Genomic DNA, 16,399 nt, shown 5'->3' on the forward strand with positions numbered 1-16,399 from the left:
ATAAATGACAAGGTTTTTTATATGATCGATTAGCCAGAATTGCAAGGACACTCTTCTTAGGATTTCTTTAGAAGAGAACTTTTGATATCCGTGAGAACACGAAAGGAAACAAGTGTTTAAATGTCACATAGCTACTACTGTTCTTTGCTCTAGATGAGATTGACTCGATCCAAACACTTATTCAATGTACAATAATAATTTGATCCGCGTTATTAAAAGGAAAGAATTAGATATAAAGATAAGTGAGCTTTATAGATTCGACTGCGCAACAAGAGTACACCTTAGCGCGGGTCGCTTATACATCCGAAGAAATGCATGTGTTTTTTTTTCTTTTTTGTAGTATTTACCGTAAATTTTGGGCACTTTGTGAAATTTCACTTCACCCTCAGATCATTTACAATAATCAATAATTTATATTACACTCTTACAACGTTTTCTCTAGTGAGTCTCTGTCTCAACATTGAACAATATACAACTGTTGTGTGTGTATGTGTGTGTTGCGTATGCGTAGACGAGTGTATCTTACGTATACGTAAGTACGGCACGGAGGATCGCCAACCCAGTGAGATGCCGTACGTAAATACGTAATACACACACGCGTACAATATATAGAATCGTCTAAGAGAAAGAACCACTAAATTACTGTATTATACAATTATCATTAATTATCACCTAACTTGGCATCCTTGCGGGAGCGGTGCGGGCGGACGCCCCGGCGATGAGCTGTGATTCGCGGACTGGGGCAGCAATGGAATATCGTCCTCTTTGGAAGATTGTTTCTCCGTGCACGACAGAGCATGCTGCTCCTCTTGCTCGGACCTCGTCTCAGCGGCGGCGGCGGCAACGGGGATGACGATATCGGAGGCCGACAATCGTTCTGCCGTCGACGCCGCCGTCGCTGTCTCCTCGTCCTCTTCCTGTTCGACATCACCTATTGGCAACGGCGCCACCGAGTTCACCAACGTCACCGTCGTTGTCGTCGCACTAGTACTACTATTACTACTGCTGCTGCTGCTGCTACTACTGCTACTACTATTACCACCACCACCATCGTCGTCCGCACTCGCGCTACTCGCTACTCGCACCGGATCCTTCAGTTCGTAGCCCTCCTGGCAGCGCGTAAGTTTTAACCGGATCGGCGTTAACTTGGCCGAACGGACGTTCCCGAGAGCAGCGACGCCGGCGTTCGGGTCCGTAGGCTGCTTCTCGTTGACGCCGCTTTCCCCTGTTGGGTATATTCCCACTTCGTCCTTGTGGGTCGGCTCGGGCGGCGGTGGACCCACTCGGCTGTCCTTGTCCGACGATGCCTGCTGATGATTGTCGTCTTCGTCGCCGGTGGCCGGCGCGTCGTTAGGTGCGTCGTTGTTCGTTGTCGTCGTCGAGGAGTTCGCGCCCGCCACCTTGCCCCACCGTATGATGATCTTGGGCGGTGCCGGACCGTCCTCTAGGATTTGCACTCGTGCCTCTTTTTTGGATTGCCGCTTCTTTCGCTTGCCATTCTTGTCGCGCTTGCTCTTTGTCTTCTCGTCGTTGTCAAAGCCCGCCATAATCATCTTGCGGAACTTCATACTCTCACGACGAAGCTCTTCCATGCTCGGGGTGCTCGGGATGCTGCTCAGTCGTTTCTTCGGCGGTCTTATCCTGCTACGATCGTCCTGTATGTTGCCTATCTCCTGACCGCCTATTATACTGCTCCCGATTTTGATCTTCAGCTTCGGCGGCCCGGCACTGGTCGCGGTAGGTCTGGTTTGTCTGCCTCTTCGACGATCGCTGACGGACCCTACCACAATACTGCGTCTCCTGTCGGAACTACTCTCATCCTCGCCAGCTACTACGTCAAGGAAGCCACTGCCACCACCGCCTCCGCGTTCTTTCCGTCGTTTCTTCTCCATGTTCGCGTCGACGACCGCTTTGTAGTCATCACGAGTTGGTATACTCGTCATGGACGCCACGGCCTTGGGGATGGTGATGACCGTCCGATTGACGGGTGGAATTATAGGAGCGGAAGCGACGCTACCGCATACTGGATCATCCATGTTCATGTCTTGCGAGCAATATTGGCGCAGCAGCTCCTTCTTACGCATGCGACGTAGATTCGATGTGCCTGAAGCAACAGACGCGCTGGTGGCGGCCGGTGTGATTATCACCGGCGCTTGTTGGGCCAACGGTGGTACCGATGATGCTGGCACATAGTTCGCGTCAAGAAATGGGCCTTTGATCTTCACCTTCAACTGATTCCTAGAATCGGTCAAGGAAACTTTGTTGGCTTCAAAACTGGTTGCGGACGACGGATCCATCACTGACGGATCAGCAAAGACTGGTTTAGAGCAAGGGTCCTCAAAGCCGCCGCCCGCGAGGTGCTGCTGTTTGCCAGCGAGCTTCTTTAATACGTAACAGTTGCCGTGCAATATCTCGTTCTCCAAATCGTCAATGTCTGGCAAGTTCGATTCTGCGGATACGCTCGCGGCAAAGGTACCCAGCAAATGATTGCCGTAGGGCTGACCGTGGACCGACGAGCTCGGTTGGTCCACGGTCGAGTTATACGTGCGCATATCTACTGGGCCTGGTAACAACGGCATAACGGTATTGTCGACGAACGCCTGATGACCAACGCTCGACTCGGACTTGGCCAGGGCAGCCTGATGATCGTGATGCGCTGCCGGTGACGAAAGCTTCTTGTCATCGGCGTATTTCTTTGCGGCGTGCAGCGTGGGACTAGACAGGGACTGGATACTGCCGTCGTTCGCCATGCCGAGTGGCTCGCTGATCCGCGTCTTCTCGTTCACGTCGGTGGATCTTTTTCGTTCACGCATCGTTCGTAGATCCGCGATATTGGTCTCGTTCGCGGAGTCCTCATCCGAATCAAAATCATACACGGTGCCTACAAGCTTGTTCTGTATCGAATCGTCGTTATGCAGTGCGTTCGACATCGGTGGCATCATCGCGATAGAAGCATTCTGATTGTTCCTGCCGCGTCCCCGTCCCCGGCCGCGACCGCGACCGCGGTAACTCGAATGTTGAGATCCCTTAACACCTCTACCGCGACCGCGAGCGGTCGGTGCGGTTCTGGTGGTTTCTTGACGTGGCGATTTACCGGGCGATTTACCCTGCAACGATGTCACCCTGGCAGACGTTCTTGTTGGTTTCGATGGCGACTTCTTTCCGGACGACGCACTTTTGTTGTCCGCACCAAGTACCTCCGTTATATTTTCCACGACGGTTTCGCTGCTGACTTGCGTCTCTGCGATAGCATTGAGGAAGGACGTCGGTACGGTAGGCGAATTAACCTGCTGCGGCAACAAAGACGGCGTGTGCCCCGGTGTTTCCGAGGATGGCGGCTGCGTCGATGGTGGTTGCTGCTGCTGTGGTTGCTGTTGAGACACCGATGGTGCTGCCGGTGGCGGTGCTGGCGGTGGCGGCGTAGTTACCTTCGTTGGCGATACCATGGCCGCGGTGAGCGCCATGTTGTGCGACGACGAGGTAAATGCGGCGGTGCACGGCGATGCTTGCATGTTGAGCGATTCCTCGAGCGGTTTCGGCACGTGTGGCAGCAGGGATGGCGGAGTCGGGAAAGGTGCGCCGAAAGGCGGTGGGAACGGCGACGGATACGGCAACTGGGCGGCGCACGACTGCGGCGGGAACAACGACACCGCTCCGGCACCATAAGAGCCGGTCTCCGAATACGAATGGTAAGGCGTCGCATCTATTGTGCACGGTGGGTACGGTGGTATCGGAGGTACGTTCTTGTAAGGTGGTATGGCTGCGTGTTCCTCTGCGGAAGATGCGGACGTGATGGACGATGACGTAGATCTACGCGAAGGCAGCACCTGGCTCTCGGCCCATCGCGTATCCGGACGACCATTGAGCTCGTTGTAGGGCGAACCACTCGGCGCGTAGTCCTGCCTGAGATCCGAAGAGACATCCTCCTTATCTAGTACGCGATCCATCTCGCTGCCCTGATCGCAGTCTTCCGAGTTAGGTAGACTGATCAAGTGGCGATTTACCATTTCCATAGGCGTGATCTCGTCGACGATCTGCGCCGGTATTCCCGCACCAGTCGCAGTTACTTGCTGCTGATCCATCATCGCGAGAGATTGCACGCGCGATTGCTCCTGTGCCACGGCATGCTGCGCCTCTAGATGCTGTTGCACCCGCTCCATTGGGTGCGTCTGCTGCAACTGCAGATACTGATCCTGCATGTTCATATTGAGCTGCAAATGCGCGACTAGAGCCGCATCAGGATTCGTCGTGGGATCCGGCATTACGGCACTGATGTCGTTCGAGAATTGATGCGCGACAGCAGCCGCGGCGGCATAACGGTGGTTCTGGTTGTCGATTAGCGTGTTCAAATGTTGCACATCGTTCGGATTAAAATTATCCATGCTCGGCGGTACCCATCTCTCATCCGCCTCGGCCCTGTCGAGCTTTGCACGCTCTACGACTGTCACCTTGGCCGTCTCGCGCTCCTCATTTCCGTACATGTAATGTTGCTCATTATTGCTATTGCTCGAATAGCAGGGCTTTCTTTTGTCTTCAATAGTGTGATTTTTGCATGTAAGATCCTCGGATACTTGCACGGGTTCCGGCCCGCTATTATTTTTCATCTCAATCGGCTGCACAATCGGTTGCGGCTGTTGTTCCACCGATTGTTGCTCCAATACATCTACCTTGCTGTGAAGCATCGGCTGCTGCTCTTCGATTGCTGGCTTTTCAACCGAATGGAAAGGCGGCTCTTCTTTTTTCGGAAGTTCTTCTTCCGCCGGAACGGATTCCAATTCGAACTGACTAGAATTCGATTTTTTCGATAGTTCCAAACGCAATTTTTCCACTAGATGCAGAGTTTCACGCGCACTATCCTCTTTGTCTTCTTTGAACCAAAGCTCGTTGTTGAAGGAAAACGAAAGAGGTGCCGCTCCTCGCTCTTCATCGCGTGGTATGCTAAAGCCATCGTCATTCACTATATCATCGGTCAGTATGTCCTGATCAAAGTCGAATAGCTCCGACACGCTGGGATCCTTGCTGCCGTGCTGCGGCGAAAAGATTGAACGATTGACGGACTTCCTCCTTTTTTGCTGGCACTCCTTCTCGGGTATCGCTGCTTCGGGTTTGTCGAGCACCGATCTTGAGCAGATGTTATCAATGTTAGATTCTTTAGCGCTGTTCTCTTCGATTGTTATCATCTCAACGGCAGCCTGCGTCTCGCTCTCGAGCTTTTGCTCTGCTTTCTTTTTCCTATCTGCAGACTTTTCCGGCGTAATCTCAACAATGTCTCTCTTTACATCCTCCTTCTCCAATTTCATGACATCTAGCACCGCGATTTCCTCATTCATATGATTCTTGACGTTCTCGTTCTTAATAGTTTCCTTTATAACGTGTTTCTCCGCTGCTGTGACCTTGTCTTTGTTCTCATTGCATGCAGATCTCTCCTCCTGAGTAGCAATTTTGCTCCTTGATAGTTTATCTAGATGCTCGCGCTTTTCGAGAAGTTTATCCAATCCTCTCGACGACTTCTTTGGACTGTCCCGTTCTGCTCGTCGTTGCTTCATTTCCTCCTCCAATGTATTGATCGCATTCCTATTGCTAGTTTTCTTGACTTTTTTATCATCCATCTTAGTAGTATTTTCAGTCGTTTTCGGAGGTTCTGCGGAAACATTCTTATTACTAATAGCATCATGTTTGTTGTCCTTTTCGGTTTCCTTGTTTATTTTCTCCGTTAGTTTCTTTTCCACTTTCTTGAGCGGTGTCGTTTCTTTGTTACCCTTGTCATCCTTTGCGGTAACCTCACTTGATTTTCGTTTGCGAGTCTCCGACTTCGTTCTGGGCGTTGTTCCGCCGCCGCTGCCGTCTTCCTTATTTCTGAGAGTGAACTGCTGTTGTTGTTGCATCTGCTTAGACTGACTTGATTTCTTAGTAGACTTGGCCCCAGAAACACTTCGTAGCCCATCATTATCTCGAGAACCACCGAGCACACTTTGTTCACCTGACTGTTGGGATTGCAGGGATGCTGACTTTTTGGAATCTCTTTGATCGGCTTTCTTACTAAGTGACTGCTGCTGCTGCTGTTGTTGCTGTGGCTCTTTAGGTACTGTGGCTCTACTTGATTCTTCTCTCTCAATAAGCGGCGGCTGAAACTCTGGTCCATGCCGCCCGTCGGAAGTTTTAAGCTTCTTATCGGGCAGCCTCTTGAGTTTCCGCCCCGCGAGAGTCTTCTTTTCGGACTCGATTACCTCGTCTACGACTTTATTCGTCGTCTGTCGCTTATTCACGGTTTTGTTCTTTACTTGATTACCGGTATCGCTTTCAGAGGATGTGGTATTAGTAGTGGAAGAGGAAGCTGGCTCCTTAACAATGTTCGACATTTTCTGGACTGGACTCTTGGCTACATCGGAATCGCTACTACTTTCCGAGGAACTGCTGCCACTGCTGCTTTCACTGCTGCTACTCTCGCTGTTACTACTCTCGGGCATCTGTTTCTTTCCCCGTTTTTCTTTCGGCGGCTCTTCCTTTCTCGTTGGTAATTCCTCTTTCTTAGGTGATTCCTCCTTCTTGACAATTTCCTTCTTCTTACCGCCATCCGGCAATTCTTTCTTTGGTTTGATGTCCGCAATCTCGACATCCGGTTGAGCAGTTTTCGTGCCCATACCGCTCTTAATATGCTCCGCAGCTTTCTTCGCGGCCTGCCGTTGCGGCACATAAGCGAGGATTTCCGTGCCATCGCCAAACTCCTTGTCAAAATCGTAAACGTCATTGTTTTTAGCATCCTTCGGTGTCTTGTTGTCACGATGTTTCTTGCTAGGCTTTTCTTTAGTCGGTTTCAAAGGTTCTCCGGGTGATTTCACAAACTCTACAGGCTCACTCGTGGTGTTCTCCTTCTTACTCTGCGTTCGCTGCATAATCTCCGACGCCTTTTTTGCTGCTTGCCGCTGCGGAACTATCAGAGCAGATGGTATGTATTCCTTCTTCTTAGGATTTTTCATGTTCTCCTTGTTCTTCGTACATTCATCCTGATATTCTGACTTTGTAGCGTCTTTAGACGCAAAGTTCTTCTGATTATTTTTGGATATATCTGCCGCCGAAAATTCCTTCACCGCGGCTTTCGTGATAAGTACAGAATGATGTTCCGGATTACGATGTTCCTGCGAGTCTGAATCGGTGTCCGAATATATAGCGGAAGCAGCGGATGGTCCGAGGCGAGAACCGGCATTAGTACTCAACGGCAATAACTCATCGCTCTCACTGCCAGAACTGCCAAGTTCCATATGTTGCAGAGTACGCGATTTGTTGACCGTATCCAGTTTATCGCTTTCACTGCTGTCGCGCAATTTGACCCGCAATCCCCTGTCCGACGCGTTCTTTTTTGATTTTCGTCTAGTGACCGACGTTTTGTTCTTCGTCGTTGTGTTTCCTTCATCTTCCGTGCTCGATTCGCTCCCGACTTTTAAACTTTTAGACTTGTTCGTGCATTTGCCAATTCCGACTTTTCTTTCCGGTTTCGTCGCGTCTGTTTCGCTGCTGCTCATTGACGACAGATCGCTGCCGTATAGGCTCTTCCGTCTGACGGAACCGTTGAAGTAAAGCTTCTTATTGGATGCACCATTAAAGTCCGGTTGTACTTTCTTTTCATCGCTCGATGCCGGCGCGGGCGACTCGACACCCGCAATCCGGGCAAGTATCGTTTCAAAATCGTGCGTATGATCCTCAGCATCGGGATGGGAATAGAGACGATCGTATATCGAGGGCCCATGATTGGCCTCGACGACAGCAACGGCTGCCGCCGGAGACAACGGTGGCCCAGCCATCACCGTTGCCTGCTTGTGAAAGGTCTGTTCGCGCAGTCTCAGGAAACTGCGACAAAGTTTCTCGCGGCGACCGACCATGTAGCACAGATTACGTACACGTTCCAGATCTTGGCGCAGTTGAACGAAAGTACGCATCTTCTCCACATCCGCTGCCTGACCCTGAGCACGTGCGCCCGCGCTCGATAACTCGCCACAACGAGGTGCCAACAATGGTTTATTATGACCGGCCTAAAACGTAATACATATCGTGTTCAATATATTTTTACATTCGCAGATTTATATAGATAATCGATGACTTACTCTTCTTTTAAGTTTCCAATAGTTATAAATGTATACAATGCTGTCGGGATCTATATCCAATTGCTGGGAGGTAATGTCCTTTATACTAACATGTTTATCGAATTCTGCTTCAATTTCCTGCAATCTGTGTGAAGATACACATATTATACTTATTTTTTATAACATGGTTTCGAAAAAGATTAATTCTTTACAAAATAAATCACAAAAAAATGTATATAGTTTTTTAATATAAGATTAATATATAAACATGTATCTATATAAAAATTTTTTTTTCTTTTAATTTAGATATAAAACTTTTTTTAACGATACTTTAAAAAGTACTCAAATATTTTTAATAAATACATATATATTTTTTCAAAATAAATTCTGTAAGCTTCAATGCAATTTGTAAAACCATATTAACTGTATCGCATACTTGGCTGCGCGGGCTTGATTTTTTTCTTCAGAAGTCATGTCTTTTCGTTTACGCCGTCTGGATTCACCATCCTCGGAATCTGATCCTCCCTTTCCACCACCACTTCCTACGCTACCCCCAACGCCAACTTTGTCTTTTGTATTTGTTCTACTGTGCTTTTGACAATATGACTAAAGAAATACAAAGTTGTCAAATTAACTTGTAATTTTAGCCAAAACATGCAGTCATTTCGATTTTTCGAAATTTAAATCACATAAGATAGTTTACCCTTAATTTCACACCATCATCCGCCATTTCATCCTCGATAATCGCCTTCATTTCAAGCCCATATTTAAAAGCACATGTAACATGATACGCTGTCTTACATGTTTTTATACTGCACTGGATGCAAGCACCCACACGTTCGCGGCATAAAACGCAAATTAGGGCCCACCGACTTTGCTGCAATTAGTGATTATATTTTCAATCAATTTATGTTTAGAATATGATAAAAAGATAATTTCAAATAAATTTAAATGATTAAAAATATATATAATATTGGATACAATTAATTGTTTATAATTGAGATATTTAAATTTAGATGTTGACAACAACACAGAATAGTAGAAAATCTATAATAATTATAAGACTATTATTTACCGGGATACTGGATATTTTTGTAATTGGTTCCATTCTCTCTACACAACCAATGCTAACTTCGGGAATCCAGAGTGCACACGAAACGTGAGCCCATTTTTGACCGCTTCGTGTACACTTCATTGCACCACCCTTATTAGGGCATAATACACAGTCGGGTCTTTGACTTAACGAACAAGTTCTACATAACCAAGAGCCATCGGGTATCGAAGTAATGCCATAACAAGCTTGATGTACACATATGTTGCAACAATCACAAAACACCATCTCATTACCCTCCTCCGAATCCGGCTGCCATAAGAATTTTTCACGTTTTAGAATCCAATTCAAATTAAAGCGTATCACATGTAAGGGATGTATAATAGATGAATTATTTCAAATTTTGATTGTATAAGAATGGAAAAAATCACTCACCGATCTGCATACATCACAAATGACATTTTCATCATACTCAATCCCGAGTCCCTCCTCGTTTTTCACAATTGTTTGAATCCTTTCCCAACATCGTACTTCTAACTCTTCTATTACACGTTCCAATTGCGATTCTGTAACCGGCATTTGTCCAGCCTAGGATAATTTTAATAGAAAATAATATCAATTAGTTCATGAATTATGTAGATTTTAATATAGATATAGAAAAAAAATCAATAAGCCGCGAGGTATGCAGTTGTTAATATATAAATATATTTATATTACTAATAAGTGTTTTAATAACAATTGTTAAAAAATAATTAATTTTTAAATTACTTATGTTACTACGAAAAGTACAGTCACAAAAACATTTTAATCTGTTTTAATCTTTTTAGTGGCAATATAATATTAAATACTAATTATATACAGTCATACAAAATTTATTTGAGTATTGTGATGAGATTATATTGATTTAATTAAATATTTACTTTCTTTAATAGATATATATATATATTTCTAATCATATCTTTTTTTAATATTTTACACGGGATATCAGCATGATTCTATGCAGAATTCAAAAATCAATTTCAAAAAAATCTTATTTGATTTACTATAGCTATAAATATAAAAGTTTTTACCTGCGCTCGTTCACCGTTAAATACTTCCAACCAGGCAATATCAGTATCGTCAAGGTCATAAGCACAAGCTTTCTCTGCTCTTGCTGGAGTATTACTTAAATGATGATCTTCTGAGTTAAAATAATCATCACGGGATATTCTTACGAATTTTTTAGGCCTGAAACAAACACGAGACGATTTCGTTATATTGCACTTTAGTAATTTTAGCAATCAGCATCTCAAATGCACAGTATAAAACACTCACAATTTGAATTCAGTTTGTAACTTCAATGGAGATGTTTCCGTAACAGTAACCGTCGGTTCGGGAAGAGAATCCGGATTAACTGGTACTTGAACACCTCTTTCCCACTCCTGTTTCCATTGATCAGTTATAACCCAATATTCGTTTGGACTTAATGGTTCACTATCTGGCAATTTCATAGCGCTGATCAGATCTTTGCGAAATAACTCTGCCGGGGCTTCAGCGGACGATCGATTGTATATGCTGGGAATCTTGATATCACTGACAGGTCGGGCGGTCCAGGGTGCCCCTCCTTGGCTGGATGACGCCATCGTTTCCTCCTCTTCAGAGGGGCCCATGGTCGCTGCCAATGCCGATGAACCAGTGGCAGCTGGGCCCAATCTACACTTGCGCCTCTTAATAGCGCCCGGACAAGACGCCAGATCATTGTCGTTTCTATGCCTCTTGCCTCGTTGTGCCATTCTACTATGCCAAATAAGCTAGTGGTACGTGGCACATGCAGGTAAACTGTATGCACCCTGAAACAATACAGTCAAGTATGTGAGTACATTTCTTTCCTCCGCAAGGTATACTTTATAAGATATTATATATAAACAGAAAAATAAACTTACTACATAGTTATCCATATATTTATTATCTGGAAAGCAGATTTTCTTCAGAACTGAAACATAAAGAAAGAATGTATATCAATACAAACAGATAATTTTATTTGTTAGTTAAATAACAAATAATACTTGATAGAAAACAAATTTTGACAGAAAATAATTTTATAAAATCATATTAGAGATTATATACTGCAATTCATTTCATTAATATGTATAAAATGTGATATATAATAATTTTAATTATATTTGTTTTACTTATTTAGTTTATGCTTTTCATAAAAATTTACAGTTAATATGTAATAACTTACATAAGGATAAGTAAATTCAGATTTAAAATAAAAATTATTAGCTTCATTAATTAGCCTCATCTTATTTCTTTTAAAAATCTTGTAATTGACAACTTTCATTTGATAAATTACCCTTATTTTTTCAATACTCCTTATAAAATACAATTAGGGAATGATATAAATATTAAACAGAAAAAGAAAATATGATAATAAGTGCATACAAAGAGAAATACATGGTACAGGAGCCATGTACAACAAATAAAATATAAAAAATATACAATCGAATAAAGTATACAATCGAGAAAGGATTGAAAACATAGTAATAGTACAATTTATAAATAATTAACCACGAAGGATAATAGAACAGAAAGAATTAGTGTAGAAAAACAATAGCGCTTTAATTGCAGTTCCAAAAGAAGGCATTCGAGTGAATCGTGTATGTCACATTATGCATAAATGTCAGTGTACTATATAGCGATAGCAACAAGGGATGAAATGTTCTCATTACATGTGATTTCTGCGCACAGAGAGTAAAGGTCAATAACACTACAACAATGTCAAAGTGTAAGAAATAGATTTTGAATTGCGCACACAGCCAGCACCCTGGACAGCAACATTTAGCATTTTAGCAACACCCGGCCAGCACGGAGGCATTTTTCAATTTGACACGACGTTAAGTAGCGCCGGTTGTTTGTTGTGTTTCCGGTCGGCAATAAACAGCGTGTCCCGCGGTGGCTGACTGCGCGCGCGATCTCTCCAACACACACCGTTGCCTCTGCTGGGGAAAGAGAAGAGGTTATAAAAAAAAAAAACGCAGGTCCGCGGGCGAACGCGGCGATTCGACAACGGCCGGATTCAGCGGGGGCGACGTTCGGCGTGGCGTTCACCGTGACGGGGACGCGCGACGCATCGCATCGCATCGCGCGGCGACGCGACAACGACGTCGTGGCGTCAGCCCGAGGCGACAATCGCGACGATCCCGAACGCCGTTCGCGTATCACCTCGCGATTCATGTAAACATTGACTGTAGCAGAGAGAACGGGGCGCCTGCGATCCGCGCTTCCGCGGATCGCTACCCGAGCGACAATAAGGGCACACTCATCACACTCACTGCACGTGTCGACGGTCGAGCGGGCCGCGGGCGGCGTTAAATCTCATTGTATACACGGCGGATCACGGTCGGCAAGGGCGATTGATGCAATTGCGTACATCTACGAGAATGCTCACGGCTCCATTACGTTGCTGCTGCTGGTGCTGCTGGTGCTCCTGCTGCTGCTGCTGCTGCTGCCCGACAACATTGACAATACAGATGGCAGCAACGTCGCGCGCACTCCACACTACGAGTCTCCCCCGCGCACGCACGCACGTACACACGTCCACTACGCGCGCGCGCGCACGCTCTCATACATACACACAACGTACACACACGCATACACACATACACTAGGGGAAGACCATTAAATACCTTATTATTGATCTATTAGCCGGATATATTTCCGCGCGCGAGGCGGCACGTGATTGCGAGCGGGCGTGAAACCGGCCGCGGGGCCGCCGGCAATCGCCGTGCGCGCTCCCGAGCCGCCGCGTTCACGCCGACGGGCTGCTGCCTGCAAGTGCGTAACGGCCTCGTCCTCTCTCTCTCTCTCTCCCTGTCACGGCAGCCTAACCAACATGTCCTCATTAGCGATTCCAGGCGGGCGGCACAGGCAAGTCCGTTACTCACTCCGCCGGCGGGTCCGCGCGTTACCCCGGCTACTCGGGGCTACTTTCGACGGCCGGCCGCGATACGGCGAACGCTCGTGTTTGATCGCGGTACGCACCAAATCAATATTATATTTACATAAAAGTGAATACTGGCGTTTGGCGCCATCATGCCTGAAAAAATAACTGTGGAAGTACGATGTCACGTGACCGACCCAGCGAGATCTCGCGATCTCGCCCGCGCACGGGTCACGGGGCCGCCACGAGATCGGACAACTGACAGGTGTTGAGCGGGACCGATCAGCGCGCTACCTGTCAATACGCTAATGTTACCTACGCGCACGGATGAGAAACACTCGCGTCGCGTTCATTGGCCATCGGCTGGGAAATTTTCTGCTGTTTCGAAAATATCCTGCGACCAATTGGTAGATCCGATCGATAATGGATAATGCAGGATATCCAATGGAAGAGCTTGTTTTCTAGTGATTTTAACTAGCAATATTTTGGGATTTAGAAACGAAAGTTTTCCGTTGGTTATCGAACGTTAGTGTTGGATCCTGCATTTCGGAGCGCGAATATTCGTATCTATATAAATTATTCTTCGTGCCGTTGACTTTATTTATGCGTTGTTGCGTTGCCGCATGTCCTATGTATTTCTTGATTTTTATGTGCGGGAAACGTTGAATGAAAAGCATAAGCGCAAAGATTTTTTTCTTTTTGCATTATTTTGGATAAATAATAAGAAAATATGGATCAGGTATCCACGTTAATGTATAATACGTTAATTTATATGTTTACGAGATATGTTTACATGATATGTTATGACAAGTAAATATGCAAAATATTTATTTTTCAATATAATATATGCACATGCCGATTTCAATTAAAATTTCATGTACACATGTATATTTTACTGTATGAAACAAGAATATAATAATTTAAAAAACATTATAATAAATTTACTAACCTTAAAGAGCGCTGACCTATAATTCTTTTTATATACCGATGGCTTTACTATATTCTTACTTTATAGACTAAAATACATTTCATTGAAATCAGAAAAGAGAGCGCGAATTTTCTTCATTATGAATATAAATTACGTCTTGTTTTCTTCCCCAGCAATTATATTTTTATAATATTACTTCTAAAGAACTTTTGAAAGCAACAAATATATTAATACGTCACATATTTTGAATTTTGAATTGTATTTGATTACATCACACATTTCTTACATCTGTGTTGACTTTTGCAGGACTTAAAAGCTAAAATTGATCAAGCTTGTCGAACTGCAGAGGAATTTACAAAACTGTATTATGAATATCTAGACAAGCGGAGATATGTAAGTAACAATAATATACTGTCAAACATATTTTTTCTTTGTTGATTGTACATGAACTGTACATATAATTTTAGCTGATTTCAAGAATGTATATGGAGACTGCTACTTTGATGTGGAACGGAAATGGAGTAGTAGGCAAAGACAATATACAAAAGTTCTGGACAGATCTGCCGTCTTCAGAGCATACCGTTACTACTCTCGATGCTCAGCCAATTACAGGTAAATGTTAGTAATCATATCACACTCTAGCATTCTTGACTATAAAAATATCAGACAAGTAAAAATATTCAAAAATATTAGATCTGTTACATTTTATTTTATATCTCAATTTTTATGACTCAAGTTTCTTTTTCTGATAAAATTTCTCTTTTGTCACATATAAATAAATATTTTGAATGTTCTCTTATTTTAATACTTTTATTAAGATGTGATATCTGCTAAATTTATCTCGCTGTTTGAAACACTTAAGTAGATAATTTGTATTGAAATATTAAACTGTAATATGTTAATAGGCCCAGAGGTAGCAAATCAATTAACATTTCTCGTCAAAGTTGGTGGACAAGTAAAGTACGAAGAAAAAGGTCCCAAGCCATTTAATCAAACCTTTCTAATTACGGCTATGGGTGATAAGTGGAAGATTGTAAGCGATTGTTTCCGAACGCAAGAATTACTAGGTAGTAATACAAATTAACAGCACCAATCATAAATAAGTTTTAAAACTGTACTGTTTTGTATACTGTGATAGATATCTAATTTATAATAAACATGTATAAAAAACTAATAATATAAACATATACATATATATTGCATGATAGTGTAATAACATAAAACGTACAAATTTGATGGTACATATTGGTATGCGGGACCAAACTATGAGCCATTCAAACTAAGAAAAAAACAACATAATTCGGTAATTATTTTTATTTTTATTTTCAATCAATGTATAAAGCAATATTAAAATTTTGTATTAGTGAATCAGTACGTTGGTCGATTCTTTAGGAGAGTAATTTTACATCAAAAAATTAAAAATAAATACAAGAGAGTATGGTATAAATAGACATAAAATTACTATAATACATATTATATAGAACATTAATTTTAGTATCTCTTTTAATAATACAATTTTATTCGAATAAACGTCTGCTGACTAAAATTCATTTGTATAACTATTATCGTTTCTGTTGAGCATGATTCTCTTTTGATAAAAAGAAGAAAGATAAAGAGAGGGCTTGATTAGTTTATCACAGGTACAAAAGATATATAAAGAAACTTGGGAGGTTGAAACCAAAAGAAAGAATACATTTACATGATTAAAAGATTACTACTTTGAATTCAATATATATACTACTAGCCGCGTAATACCGCGCGCGCGCGTATGATATAGGCAGTGTCATATAAGAAATAGGTTGTTGGTGACTTATTTTCTGTTTCTATTGCATTCTTCTTTAGTGTCAAGCACGAACTTGAAATGAAGTATAAGCCTGAAAACTTCCATAAAATCAGTTCTCAGAACATTATCAGAGCAATAGCTCTTTACAGTCAATATATTACAAACTATAAAACTTGGCCTACTTGTTCTCCATAAAAATGCCAACACTATCAAATTCTAACTATATGCACAAAACTTTGTAAAACATGTCATCACAAACAAATTTAATATTTCAAATACAATATTTATATTTCTCTTTTTTCTTTAAAATATCTATTCTTTAAAAACATAAATGAAGATAAGAGAGAGATATAAATGCTTATACAAAATAATAAGTGCAAGCAAATGCATGATGCTTAAAAATCTCCATTGTATGTAGGGAATATTGTACGGACAAAGGTAATGTATATTATATATTATTATTTGTCCGTTACTTTGTTACTAACGTTCTCACTTCATTCTGATGTACAAGTTTATCGATTAAGATGCACTTTCTATAAGTTACATTATGAATCAATTGTTCACATGGATGTCTTCAGGCGAATATTTCCTTTTACTATTGTGCTTTTTGGAAGAACTATACCATATGAATGGATAA

The 16,399-nt window shown here is 43.0% G+C and overlaps 2 protein-coding genes across 7 annotated transcripts; one reads left to right on the forward strand and one right to left on the reverse strand.

The window, feature by feature from the left end:
• Window positions 1–198: 198 nt before the first annotated feature.
• LOC115239793 (PHD finger protein rhinoceros-like) lies at window positions 199–13,253 on the reverse strand. Of its 5 annotated transcripts, none has more exons than XM_029814515.1 (11): window positions 12,798–13,253; window positions 12,444–12,613; window positions 11,052–11,101; window positions 10,444–10,958; window positions 10,200–10,356; window positions 9,565–9,717; window positions 9,154–9,441; window positions 8,782–8,955; window positions 8,515–8,684; window positions 8,100–8,223; window positions 199–8,027 (listed from the first exon to the last, which is right to left on the reverse strand). In XM_029814515.1, the coding sequence occupies exons 4-11, from the start codon at window positions 10,899–10,901 to the stop codon at window positions 669–671; spliced, it is 8,883 nt and encodes a 2,960-aa protein (XP_029670375.1). In that variant the 5' UTR covers window positions 10,902–10,958; window positions 11,052–11,101; window positions 12,444–12,613; window positions 12,798–13,253; the 3' UTR covers window positions 199–668. The 5 variants fall into 5 exon arrangements, with proteins under 5 accessions (XP_029670375.1, XP_029670376.1, XP_029670379.1 ...); XM_029814516.1 differs by lacking the exon at window positions 12,798–13,253 and adding an exon at window positions 11,924–12,110 and having other exon boundaries at window positions 12,444–12,707; XM_029814519.1 differs by lacking the exon at window positions 12,444–12,613.
• Window positions 13,254–13,616: 363 nt separating this feature from the next.
• LOC115239818 (NTF2-related export protein) lies at window positions 13,617–15,845 on the forward strand. 2 transcript variants are annotated; one of them, XM_029814585.1, is made up of 4 exons: window positions 13,617–13,790; window positions 14,286–14,372; window positions 14,447–14,597; window positions 14,885–15,845. In XM_029814585.1, the coding sequence occupies exons 1-4, from the start codon at window positions 13,782–13,784 to the stop codon at window positions 15,061–15,063; spliced, it is 426 nt and encodes a 141-aa protein (XP_029670445.1). In that variant the 5' UTR covers window positions 13,617–13,781; the 3' UTR covers window positions 15,064–15,845. The 2 variants fall into 2 exon arrangements, with proteins under 2 accessions (XP_029670445.1, XP_029670446.1); XM_029814586.1 differs by having other exon boundaries at window positions 13,719–13,790; window positions 14,447–14,591; window positions 14,885–15,087.
• The last annotated feature ends 554 nt before the right edge of the window (window positions 15,846–16,399 follow it).

The sequence above is a fragment of the Formica exsecta genome, unplaced genomic scaffold, assembly GCF_003651465.1.
Source record: "Formica exsecta isolate Colony F162 unplaced genomic scaffold, ASM365146v1 scaffold395, whole genome shotgun sequence".
NCBI classification, from domain to species: Eukaryota; Metazoa; Arthropoda; class Insecta; order Hymenoptera; family Formicidae; genus Formica; species Formica exsecta.

Excerpts from the sequence above, each read along its gene's own strand:
- LOC115239793 (XM_029814519.1), bottom strand. The coding sequence starts at position 10,901 with ATGGCACAACGAGGCAAGAGGCATAGAAACGACAATGATCTGGCGTCT. Across the intron at positions 10,357-10,443 it reads TTACAAACTGAATTCAAATT|GCCTAAAAAATTCGTAAGAA; the intron begins GTGAGTGTTTTA and ends TGTTTGTTTCAG. Across the intron at positions 9,442-9,564 it reads TTTGTGATGTATGCAGATCG|CCGGATTCGGAGGAGGGTAA; the intron begins GTGAGTGATTTT and ends TTCTTATGGCAG.
- LOC115239818 (XM_029814585.1), top strand. Across the intron at positions 14,373-14,446 it reads ATCTAGACAAGCGGAGATAT|CTGATTTCAAGAATGTATAT; the intron begins GTAAGTAACAAT and ends ATATAATTTTAG. Across the intron at positions 14,598-14,884 it reads TCAGCCAATTACAGGTAAAT|GCCCAGAGGTAGCAAATCAA; the intron begins GTTAGTAATCAT and ends ATATGTTAATAG.